The sequence below is a fragment of the Phragmites australis genome, chromosome 5 (genome assembly GCF_958298935.1).
Source record: "Phragmites australis chromosome 5, lpPhrAust1.1, whole genome shotgun sequence".
Classification (NCBI taxonomy): domain Eukaryota; kingdom Viridiplantae; phylum Streptophyta; class Magnoliopsida; order Poales; family Poaceae; genus Phragmites; species Phragmites australis.
In genome coordinates, this window is record NC_084925.1 from 36,064,786 (window position 1) to 36,078,196 (window position 13,411).

At 43.6% G+C, this 13,411-nt stretch overlaps 1 protein-coding gene across 1 annotated transcript; it reads right to left on the bottom strand.

Annotated features, from left to right (window-relative positions):
- Positions 1 to 11,173: 11,173 nt before the first annotated feature.
- Positions 11,174 to 12,371, bottom strand: LOC133917625 (ethylene-responsive transcription factor ERF036-like). Its single transcript, XM_062361504.1, has one exon. The coding sequence runs from the start codon at positions 12,285 to 12,287 to the stop codon at positions 11,340 to 11,342; it is 948 nt and encodes a 315-aa protein (XP_062217488.1). The 5' UTR covers positions 12,288 to 12,371; the 3' UTR covers positions 11,174 to 11,339.
- Between the last annotated feature and the right edge of the window lie 1,040 nt (positions 12,372 to 13,411).

The following is a 13,411-nucleotide window of genomic DNA, read 5'->3' on the forward strand; positions in this document are numbered from 1 at the left end:
ACTTTCTAGTCTTTGGAGGTCGTAAATCATAAGCTTCAATCAAACGAGTAAGAAACACCCCTTCTAAGAAGGAAGCATGTTGAACGTTTGCTCCAGCCCTCCTTCTCGGGCGTGACACCTCTCTCTCGTAGTCCATCTAGCTATTGTTGCCACTGTCGTTCTTTCCTCATGTACCCACGAGTGCCGACTTTGTGGGGGTAGAGGTCCTTCTTCGAGTTTGCTTTTTTCACCTCACTCAATCTCTGTGCTTCTTCCAACAACTTGTACTCCTCAAAGGCTTGCCAATAATCTTCTAGTTGTGGCCATTTACGAAAATTTGGCATTGTACCTTTCAGCATATATGTTCTGTTCGGTCTATGATCATTAACATCTTACGCTTAACTACATCCATATCTGTCTCTTCAGGGAAGTCACACTTCTCTAATATCTTGTGCCACAAGATATCATTCTTGATCTATGTGCGGATCACCTCGTTCACCAGTCCACAATCTGTAGTTGATGGGCACATGATCCTTAACAGTAATCCCACAGACTGACTTGTATGGCCCAGAGCTCTCTCTGGTGCAGTTGACTCCCCTGCTGATGAGATCTCTATGATCACAAATCGTCCTGTTGGCATCTTCGAGGGACCTCAGACATAATGCTGCTCCTAGGATTGCTTAGGCATCTACAAATAAGCGAAAAAGATATTGAGAACCTATACGATCATATGTACAATAGATGCATTTATCTACTTATAAAAAACCACATCGCCTTCATCGGCGTCTGTGCTGGTCCAGGTTGAGGTAGGTACTCGGGCTACCTTCTTCAATATTTGATGGTGGCACATCTCTTTCCTGCACCTGTCCGGATCGGAGGAGCCACCTTCCTGAGTGTTTTCCATAAGATCGCAGCAAGTGGTTGGTGATGCCATCCCTTCCTGAAAGTTCTGCATACAATGGCAGCAAGCGGTTAAGTATTATATGGATAGAGAGATGAGGAAGGAAGGAGATAAAGAGAAAGCTGACGAGGGAGGGAAAGAGGCTATCAAAATATTGTAACTAACTGGGAGGGAGTCGATAGATAGAATGCAGAGAGATACAATATGACCACATTTAACAAAAAAAAGTACATTATCGTGGTTCATTTGTGTCTGTACACGACTCATAATACATAATTGAATAATACAAAACTATTCAAATTATCATCAACCAGACAAAGGCACATAATTAAATAATACAACCCCTTTGCCACCATAGATAAAAGAGGACAACATTGTGATTACATAATTACAACTCATAGTACATAAAAAATAATTCAGCACTCATAGGACATAATTGAATAATACAAAACTATTCAAATTTCTTGCAAAAAGTAAAACATGTATGAAAACAACATTAGCATCGGATTATGGAGATAATTATATATGAGTGCAAGCTCGGCTGCGATAGTGAAAAGACGTGCAAGATGCATGTGTAATAACCATCCCAGTCGAGCTTTGCACTCATATGTATGGTCTCCAATTTCATCATTTGCAAAAGGAAAAAAGTATGAAAACAGTCTCAGAACCGAAAATCTAGTTGGCTTCCGGGCTAAACTAGGCCCTGCACCATAACAAGATATGCTCAAATTGTCATTAACCAGACAAAGGCACATAATTCAACAGTTAGAGTGCGCTCTATCACCTAACATGCCTATATATTGTCCAAGATCACACTTTCAATGGAATTATTTCTCAACTAAGATTGTAATATACCACTTCCTCAAAGACTGGTAGAGCCTTATGAAAAAAACGCATAGATACTGGTAGAGCCTAGCTAAGGTAACACATGAGAGAGGGGGAGCAGAGAGGTGGCATAGGGGAGAAGCACAGATCATAACAACAGGAGAGGGAGAAGCAGTCAAGTGGGGAAAGAGCACAACAGGGAGGAGGGCAGACGAGAGGAAGAGGGAGCAGAACAATAGTGAAGATAAAAAATAGGGAGTGGTCAGAGAAGCAACCGAGTGGGTAGAGAGCTCAGCATAGCACAACAAGGAAGAGGGCAAACATGAGGGAGAGGGAGAAGAACAATAGAGGAGACATATAAGCACTACTTTGCAATCTTAGTTACTAGCTCATAACATGTACACCATCTCCAAGGTGGCAGATATTAAAATCTTGGACAACATATAGGCCGGACAAATACAGCATATAATTCAATCTTTGTTGCATTACTAGCTTAGAGTCCGGTTTCAAACTAACAGTTCATCATCAAGAATCTCAAACTAACAGTTCACCATCGAGCATCTCAAACTAACAGTTCATCATCGAACATCTCAAAATAAGAATTCATTACACATGACCTTGGAAAAAAACAATGGCAAAGCATCAAAATAGATCGTGGCATCATGTGTATTTCAAGAAGTAGACACCAGGAACAAAACATGTGTAATGGTACTCTCAGAAATTGTATCAATTGGCTTCAGGACAAAAGAAGTCATGTCCCCTAATTGTTCTATTGGATACAATATCGACTGGGCAAAAGATAACAAGAACAAAACATGTGTAATAGTGCTCTCAAAAATCGTATAACAATTGGCCTCACGACAAAAGAAGTCTTGCCCCCTAATTATTTTATTGGATACATCATCGATTGGGTAAAATTGTAACCTCTCAACTAGTAATTGGAACCTGACAGAGTTCTGAAAGCATCATCATGGACAATGCTACCATACCAAATTAGAGTGCATAAGTTCTGAATATAAGGATGCAAAAACAAGCATTGACAATAAAAAAGTATGCCCAATCTCAAACTGACATATACCAGGGATCAAAAAGACTAGTAGCCCACTGGAGAACCAACACACCAATCACAAAATATGCCCAATCTTAACGTATCTCAAACTATTAGTTCATCATCGAGCATCTCAAACTATCAGTTCATCATCAAGCACTCTCAATTTACTTGAAAATAAAATAAAATAAAATCAATTATCATAACATATGTGTACTCCCATAGCTTATATTCTTATCAATTTTCATAGCATATATTCCCGAGCTCAAATTCGGAGGACATGGCGGCATACCTAGACCAAGGGGGAGGAGATGGAGGGGGATGTGATAGCAGGGTCGTTGGCATGAGTGATGACGATGGAGGGGGAGGAGACGGTGGTGATTGGGTGTTGCTCCTCGACAAAGGCCTTGGGGAGAGGGACAGGGATGGAGACAACGTCTGGGTGGAGCACGGGGGCAGCATCGGGGAGGAGGACGGGGCCAGTGCCGGGGAGGTGGATAGGAAAGATGTTAGGGAGTAGGATGGTGACTGTGTTGCAGATGAGGATGGGGCCGACGTCGGGGAGGAGGATGGGAATGGCGTCGGGGACGAGGACGGCGATGACGTCTGGGAGGGCTGGGACAACAGGCTCGAGGTCGTGGGTTTGGGCTCATGGTCCTCCAGCGGCGTGGGTGAGGACAAGGCAGAGGTGGCTGTGCTTAAGGATGGTGTGGGAGGCAATTCGACGGAAGGGGAAATTTTTTCTAAGTCCGGAGAGAGAACGCGGTGCATCGGTCATATAGGGCCCCCTTCACTGCTAGCACACCCTGTATGTTGATAATGAAGGAGGGGGATTCACTGCCGATCCATAACGTTAGCCGGCAATGAAACTGCCACCCTCACTGTCAGCACACATTTGAGCTGGCAGACCACCTTCACTGCCGGCTCAAATATGTGTCGTCCATGAAGGGGGGATTCACTGTCAGACCATGAATTCAGCCGGCAGTGAAACACCCCCCCCCCCTCGAGCACGCTGCGAGGCAAATTTTTTTTGGTTCTAAGCACAAGCATCAAACAAACAAATTAACCGCCATGCTACTCAAGTGTATTCGATTGTGATCGTAGTATATACAATTATTAACATTCTTTTGACCTCGAAGCTTAATACATATTTATTTTAATTTGAACTTGCTATATATCAAAATTAAGTTTGCTATATACCTAAATTTCATGGTTAACTTTTTTAATTCAATCAATATGAAAAATAAATATTGTTGGAGCTTGCTAATTAATTAAAATAATATAATTGGAACTTCCTATATATCTTAATTTCATAGATAAATATTTTAAATCATTAAAAATTGAAAAGAAACATACTCATAACTATAGCTAATGTAAATAAGTAGTAAATACACCTTAATTAATACATAGTAATACATAACTATTAATACAATGTAGCTAGTTTGTCTTAATTATTCACCATTCATTATGATCACGACATACATAGGGAGGATCGTTGGTATCTTCCATGGGACCTAAGTTGACGTCCTCTCAGAAAGGAGTTGACATGTCGAATTGATTGTAGTCTTCCTCGTCAGCGACATTCTCTACTTTGACAATCCTTCTTTTTCCTTGAAGAATCACGTGACATTCCTCCTTGTTAGCCGGGTCCGGATCCTTTACATAGAAGACTTGCATAACATAATTCATAAGTAAGAATAGTTCTTCGCTATATCCAATGAGTTTTTGGCCCATTGTAGTCATACCATACTTGTCGGATCTTCATGCCCCCTGCGATTTTGACCCATTGGCACCATAAAAGAGGAACCATTAACACTCCATTGTCGAGCTCCAAATCTCCTCTATGAATCCATAGTATGTCTCCCTATTTCCATTGCAGTCATAGACATCTAGATGGACACCGCTATTTTGGTTGGTGCTCTTATTATCCTGAGCTCTTTTATAAAATGTATAGCCATTTATGTCATATCCTTGGAATGTGAGCATTATAGTTGACGGTCCTCGAGCCAATACATTCAATTGTACACTCTATCTGCTTACCCATCACCTGTCTATGTAACCAGGTGTCAAAATGATCTCGGTGCTCTCGCACGATCCAAACATCGTACTTCCCTGGGTTTTTGGTGCGTATATGGTGTTCTTCAACATACGGATCTACTACAACTGATTATTGCAAAACTATGAAATATTCTTACGTGAATGAAATAGGGTCATTAGTGCGGAATGATTTTACATCTATCATCCGTTTCCCCTGTAACCTCCTTTAATGACGAGATACAGTCACACCAATCGATTTGAAATTCATGTAGTCGACGTATAAATCAATAATCTCCTCGCTTCCCTAGCCTTCGGCCATTCAGCCTTTTGACCGATTTCGGTTACGAATATATTTCTTCAAAACTCCCATGAACCTCTTGAAAGGGTACATCTGACACAGAAACATGACCAAGAATCCGTATCTCCTTCACAATGTGAATAATGAGTGCACCATGGTATAAAAAACGATGGAGGAAAACATGCCTCAAACTATGATAGAGTCTAGACCACGTCTTCCTGCAACTTATCTAGCTTGGTCAGATCGATAGCCTTTTGTGATATCGTGTAGAAGAATGAACACAGCTATATGATTGGGCTTCGAACCTTCAGCGGCAGAATGCCTCTAATTGCAATTGCAAGCATCTGTGTCATCATCAAATGACAATCATGATACTTCATGCCAGTTAGTTTCAAATCTTTCATGTTCACTATTCTCTTTATGTTGGCGGAGTAACCGAATGAAACTTTTATTCCATGCAAGCACTTTCAGATTGCAATTTCTCCACCTTGCTCAGACTATAGCTAGCGGGACCAAGATATTTATCACCTTCTTGCATATCTTCGAAATGTAGATCCTATCTGAGTTTCAAATGTTTCAGATCCTTTCGTGTCTGGAGTGTATTCTTTATTTTGCCAGATATGTCTAGTAACATACCAATCAAGCTATCACACGAGTTTTTAATGTGCATGACATTGATTGCATGTCGAACCACCAATTCCAGCCAATAAGCTAAGTCATAAAAATATATTTCTTTTTTTAACATAGGAGCTCTAAGGTTAGATTTCGAAACCGGTGTACTCCCGTGTCCCTTTCCAAGGATAACCCTAAGCCCCTTTACCATCTCATATACTAGTCTCCCTGTGCGATGCTTAGGAAATGATCGAGTCTCAACTTTCCCATTAAAACCTCTCCTGTTACTGCGGTACGGGTGATACTTGCGAAGAAATTTATGATGACCTCCGTACACTATTTTTCGGCTGTTTTTAACCATAATCTCTCTGTTTCATCCAAGCAATAAACACATGTACAATAGCCTTTGGAAGTCTAACCCAATAGGTTTCCAAGGGCTGGCCAATCATAGGTTGTTACGAACAGCATTGCGCGTAGGGTGAAGTTCTCTCTTTTGTATGCATCCTATACCTATATACCATCGTTACACTGTATTACAAGATCTTCCATTAATGGTTTCAGGTAGACATTAATATTGTTGCCAGGTTGCCTTAGCCCTGGTATGAGCACCGACATCATAATGTACTTTCATTTCATACACATCTAAGGAAAATGTCGTAGATACATAGAGTCACAAGCCAAGTGCTATGACTAATGCTCATGTTGCTAAATGGATTCATCCCATCCGTACTCAACCCAAATCTTATATTCCTCACATCTTCTGCTAATGACTCATTCTATTTTCTATCAATGTTTCTCCACTACGTAGAATCAGCAGGGTGTCTCAGCATTCCATCATTCTTATGCTCCTCGACGTGCCACCGCATCAGTTCGTCATGCCTTTTGTTCACGAATAAACGCTCCGAATGAGGGACTATAGTAAAATACTACATCACCTTGACGGGAGGCATTTTCTTCTTTCCTTCACCATCTCTATCATCATCGTCATGCTTGTACCGTGCTGCACCACAAATGAGACACACTTTCAAGTCTACATGCTCTCCGCAATACAACATGCAATCGTTTGGACATGCATGTATTTCCTGCACTTCTAACCCTAATGGGCATACAACCTGCTTGGCCTGGTATGTGTTTTCTGGCAGCAGATTTCTCTTTGGAAGCAATTTCTTCAAAAACGGTAATAACTCTATGAAGTTTATATTAGACCACCCATTACTTGCCTTCAATTGTAGCAGTGAAAGCATGATATAGAACTTTGTGTTCTCCTTCTCGCAGCTCGGGAACAACGGTATTTTAGAGTCCTCTACATATGCTGGAACTGTTGAAACTCTCTTTTATTGGTGAAGTTTCCCTCCCCATCGCGCAACATCTGCTCTAGATCATCGGCATCGGCCAACATCTCCTCTAGATCATCATCGACCAACGTATTTCCAGCAGGCGGCATATTGGTGTATTCATCAGCCGGCATATCAGTGCACAAGTGTTCATCTTCTCTGGCAATGTATTGCCCTTCTTGCACGATATCAGCTTCACCGTGCTCGGTCCAACGGGTATAGCCAAGCATAAAGCCCTATGTCATCAAGTGGGAATGTATCTGCTGGGTGGTGAAAAACTTTCTTATTTTTACAATCGACGCATGGACAACACATGTATTTAGACTGTGTATTTGACTTGTGCACCGCGGCTGCTACCAGGAAATACTCCATATCGTTCTTGTACTCTACGCTCACACGGCTCGCATCGTACATCCATTTTATGCCCATCTACAATTATATCTTTATTGTAAATACAAATTCATAACATATGGAAGATTTTGTAATCACCCAAAAATAAATTACCACACTATCTCCTACCTGCAATTGGCTCGGGTTGGAGGAGCAGCCATTTGTATACTTTTGCGTCCGCTTTCGATGAGTATTTGTTGGTGCCATCCCTAAATATTTTTATTATTATTCAACCCTTACATGCATGAAATACATATAACTATAACATATCAAAATTAAATAGCACATTCACCCTCGGGATTAACCTCGTGACACTCCGTGACATCGTTCTCTAAATAGCGATAAAGTGCATCGAAATGACAATGAATGAAATGTCATGAGATGTGATCCAAACGACATGAAATTTGGTAGAGATGTAGTGCATGAGGTTATTAATGCAATATTGGAAGAATCCTAGGAATTGTAGTTCATTTTCCCACTTAATTAACCAAATTACATGCTTGCTATTTTTAATCCAAAATTAAATGAGGTAGTTCAAATAAACTCACATAAGGGAAGTATTCAACATGGTATTTTTACTGTGTAAGATATACATAGAGAAGATCTAAAAAATTAGTTTCACATTTTATGATTTGTATTAATTTATGTAGAAATTAATCAAGTTTAAAAGGCTTAATCAAGATTAACAAAGAATTAGTGATAAACAAGTATTTCATGCTTGAAATATATTTTTCTTGTATAGAACATGGCAAAAGAAGATTAACAAAGTTTGATTGACCAATTTTGGATATTTCTAGATTTAATTATGGATTAACAAGTTATATCATATTTAACAAAATAGAGGTATTTCAGTGAACATTTCATGCATGCATGTATTTTTATCATGTAGATCATGGCAAAAATAAAGTAACAAACTTTGTTTCATATTTTTCTGAGCTCTAGATATTATTCTACAAATTATAGATTATTTCAATCGATTTATCAATACAACTAATATTCCTTTCAGAATTTTCTAGATTTTCCGATTGCTGTTGATCGACTTTGACCGGTTGCCGGTAGCAAATGGCGGCGAAGCATGGCCCAGGAGGGGTAAAAAATGCTCAATGCACTGTAGTGAACTCGTTTGAGGGGTCGGCAGCGGCATGTACGCCGGCATGCATGACCAGCGGTGACCATGATGGGCGACGGAGCTAGGCCAACGGCGGTGGCGCGTTGTAGAGGGAGAGAGTAGAAGGGAAGAGGGCAACGGGGTTCTCTGGACCGCGGTCAAGCTCACTGTGCTTTAGGCTCGGGCAAAGGCAGCTCACAGCCAGAAGTTCGTCGGGGAGGTGGGCGAGCTCGCGGTGGTGACCAGCCGGCTTACGCGGAGCACTTGGTGATGACGGACTATGATTGAACTAGCATGCGCAAAAGATTGGATGTGGCACTGTGAATCTCACCGAGCAATGAAATTGGACGGACAGGGCTCAGAAGTAGTGGTGCATCGGTGAGGTTGAGGAAAGTCACTGGGACAAAAAGACGGTGTTGTGCTTAGGCTTAGAGAAGGAAGAGCCACTATTTTATACTGTACATATCACTGTTGACTCATACCACCAGCCAACAGTGATAGGCCAACATATAAAGCTATTTCTATATAATGATGTATGACGAGAGATTTTTTTTTTTCAAAAGACGACATGAGCTTTACAAATTTTATATTAGAAGGAGAAAACAAAAGCAAAAAAGTTCATAGGTTGCAAAACATTATTGTACAGGGAACCATCGTGTCATCCCCGCATAGCCAGACTTTAGAAACAACATCAGCAACCAAACAAAGTTATGCGGTTTTTCAAAAATTGTCCTTTTTGGTCTTGTATGCGACTTTTGTTGGTAGAAGAGCTTTATTTTGGAAGGTTATCCTGTTATTTTCCTTCCAAATATTCTACCGTAAGTAAATTACAATGCCATTAAATACGTTCTTCGCATGCTTGTCCACTTTCTTATTTGTGTCATGCCACTAGCCTTTCAACATTGTTTGGTAATCACTAAGGTTTGGTAAACCAGAATAACTATATATTTTTCATTAAGAAAAACAAAGTTACGACACAGAACGTCCAACCCCAAGATGTGTCAGTCCAGTCTGACGGTCCATTTCTAGCATTGATCGCAAGAAGTGAACTGGTCTCTGCATAGGGATGGAAACAGATTGAATACGTATGGAATTGAATTCGGATAGTACGATTTACCATATTTTAATTTGAATGTGAATACGGATCCGGATATCCTCGAATACGAATACAAATCGGATAGTTCGAATACGAATCCGCATTCGGATATCTACTCGATCTTCGAAATTCAGGTCAAAAATTTAAATTTTTGAAAAATTTTGACTAAAATTTGTTCTAATTTGATTGGGCCGGAATTTTAGAAATTTTGTTCAAAATTCATGTTGGAAATTTAAATTTTTGATCAAATTTAACTGAAATTTGATGAAATTTGACTGAAATTTGTTCCAATTTGATTGGGTTGGAATTTCGTTCATATCTGAAATTTCTAAAACTTTAGCAAAATTTAGTTCCCTGGTTGGCGGATATGGATACGAATCGGATATATCTCGAATTCGGATATCTACATTTGAATCCGAATCTCGAAAACGAATTCGGATATATCCATTTTAGTATCCATTTCAGAAACGAATACGGATACAGATATTTATATTCGTATTTTAACAGATACGAAATCGGATAATTCGGATTTCCTGCCATCCATTTCCACCCCTATCTCTGCATGCCCCGCGTGTGCTTCTTGCAGGATACACAACACCCGAATTCTTGCAGGAATGCACAGAGTTAACCCGTAAAACAAGGATCATATCTCCCGCTAACACGGATGACCAACGATACTTCTTTTATGAGATGAAATGACCAGCAACAGCAAGGACGATCTTGAGTTTTTCCCACGAGGATGCACCATGGCAAAGGCCGATCTCGTGCACGGAAAGCGACGACTCGCCAATAGTCCTAATACATCACACTCCTCACGCCACCACCTATTCGCCCACGCGGCCACGCCACAATCATCTGCCGTGCGTGCATGGACTGTCTTGCTCGGACGAAGGAGCAGAGCTAGCACCAGCGGCATTAAACTCGTCCCTCGCGGTGAGGAGGCACCGGCTCGAGATCTCGCCTTATCCTCGCGGTACGACGCCGCCCCCAGGTCGGCCAGAAAACCGTGCCATTTATGCGCGCGCAACCACTCCGGCCCCGCTGTCCTCTCCTCACCCCGCACCAAGGTGGCGCCATGCATGGCCGTCCGCGTCAACCTGCAAGCTCCGACGAAACGAAACGTTCCAAAGCGCCACCGCCGAACGGCGCGAACGCACGGGCGCAATCGATGGAGCCGAGGACGATTGCGACCGACCGTTTGGTACAGCCCCGGGATCACGACCGCTTCCCGTTTTACAGCCCGAGCTTCGTAATACGCCGCTTTTTGCACAGTGGCCGTCGCTCTCTCGGTCTGAGCCGGTCGATCGGTCACGAGAGCTGACGACTTTTGGACGCTAAAGTGGAGTGGAGTAGTAGTATTAACAATGGCCAAAAGCGGTAAGGTTAGGCCCGTCGTTATTACGTGGAAGGCCACATGTTCTTCTTGCTCGGTCGAGTGAATTTCTTTCAGGGATGATTGGTGCGCGCGCTTTTATATATGTGCCCAACAGCCCAAGTGGAGATCGAGGACGAATCGGCCGAATCTTGCCGTATTTTTAAAGGTGCATCTTTGATTAAAGCATTTCATGTGGTATTAGTACAAAGCAGGCTACCAGATCACCTTACGTTCCATTTCTGGTCCACGATTGCATGGTTACACGATTTCTGGTCCAGTCCAGCACGAGAATTACAAACCATACGTACACGGAGCAGCTCGTTTTAACGCTTGATTTTAATACTCCCACAGCAGCGGCTCCTCGAGGCGGTACACGCCGCCGCCGGCTCCGGCGAAGCACACGTCGTCGTCCCACGACGCCGCGCACGAGAGCTGGCATGACGAGGGCCCGTGTCTGAGGTCGAGGAGGAGGTCAGGGAGGTCAAACAAAGCATCGTCGGCGTTGTGGTCCGGCGGCGGCGAGGAGGAGGCAGCGCTGGCGTCGGGTTCCTCGGGGCTCTTGGCGCCGGCATTGGCAGGCGCCGGGAAGTCTGCGGCCGCGGCGAGCGCGGCCGCGGCCTGGACGTCCTTGGGCGCGGCGGTGGCCGGGCGGGGGAGCTCGTGCGCGAGATCCGGGAAGTTGAGGTGCGCGGCGCGACCCTTGATGGCGAGCGCGGCGACGTCGTGCGCGCGCGCGGCCATCTCGGCGGTGGCGAACGTGCCGAGCCAGATGCGCGACTTCTTGCGCGGCTCCCGGATCTCCGACACCCACTTACCCCAGGCCCGCATGCGCACGCCGCAGTACGTCGGGTGGTGCCCGTCCTTGCGCCGGCGCTTCTTGTTCGCGGCTGTTGCGTCGGAGGACGACGCGGTGGACACCGTCGCGGTCGGGGACGCCGGTGCCTCCGCGGAGGAGGAGGTGGTGGGCTCGGAGCCCGAGGAGGAGTCGTCCATGGCCATGGCTCCTCCTGCTTCTGCTGGTGTGTTGGAGTTGGTTGGGAGCAGAGCTGGGAGGAGTGTGACTCTGCGAGGAGGTGAGTGGTGATTGGTGTGGTGAGGCGCGAGCCGAGGTTGTGGGAGTGAGGGGGCTTTTATGATGAGGAGAGGAGGTGTAGGGGCGACGTGGAAAGAGGAAAACGATGCTGCGGGCGGCCCGCGGTGAAGGGAATAATACAGGAGAGGAGAATGGTGAGCGACCGTGGGGGCCCTGCGACAAAATATCACAGGTTTTTGGGACCTGAGCATTGTTTTTATGCGCTTATAGAAAACCTTTAATCTCTGGTTAATTGCTACTTTTAGTACTGCATGGTACGGACACTCCTCTATTTTGTGGACCTTTTGCTGCCACAACCTGTCAAATCGGAGCATGACAACCATCGTTCTGTTTGTTTAGTACTTCCTCCGTCCAGTTTTCTTAGACGTCTTTTGCTCTTTGAAGTTGTTCAAGAGTTTTAGACGTATTTAGTTTCTCCACACAGAGTTTTGAATTTTGCTCACTAATACCTCTATTAACTCTAGCCGCTGCATGTCTGAAGCTCCCTCATATTTCATGCGCAATTCAGTCGGATACATAAATATATATAAAGCTAACAAACACGCAATGACTCCATCAAACATAATTAAAATAAACCACAAACTCATAGAGAACTCCTTGTACAAGAGTGACGAAGAAGAAGAGCCCATCAGCGATTGTGTGGTGGTCCCAAACTTCATGCACGAGAGTGAAGAGGAAGCGCGCATCGGCGATGGTGTGGTCGTCCCGGACTCCTTGGACAAGGGCGATGAAGATGAAGCGCCCGTGAGCAACGATGAGGTCATCCCAGACTCTATGGATGAGGGCGGCGAAGAAGAAGCGCCCATGAGCGATTGCGGGGTCATCCCGGACTCCATGGACGAGGATAACAAAGAAGAAGCATCCATCGATGACAGCGAGGTCATCCTAGACTCTATGGACGAAGGTGAAGAAAATGAAACACCTAACTACAACTACAATGTTGTTCCTGACTCAGATGAGGAAGAGGAAGAATAGCACGTCGACACGAACACTGACCAGGATGAACTAGTGAATTCTATCGTCGAGGAATTCACAGAGCTAGAAAAGCATGGAGTTCATGTTTCAATACACCAGGTGAACTCCCATATCTTGTGCTACAGATTTCATCACTTCATGTTTCAATAGACTAGGTGAAGTTCTCTCCAAAAACATGGAGTACATGTCTCTACGTGTATCATCACTTGAGTTGTTCCTCCGCTGAACAACCATTAGTGCACCACCATTTCCACCTTCATCAAACTATATAAGAAAAAAAAATGATTTAGTAGGATGTCCCTGTATAGATGATTCTGTGGAACCGTCTATGCAAAGATTA

Bases quoted from the DNA above. Each gene is read 5' to 3' on its own strand.
- LOC133917625 (XM_062361504.1), bottom strand. From the start codon at position 12,287: ATGCTCAGGTCCCAAAAACCTGTGATATTTTGTCGCAGGGCCCCCACG.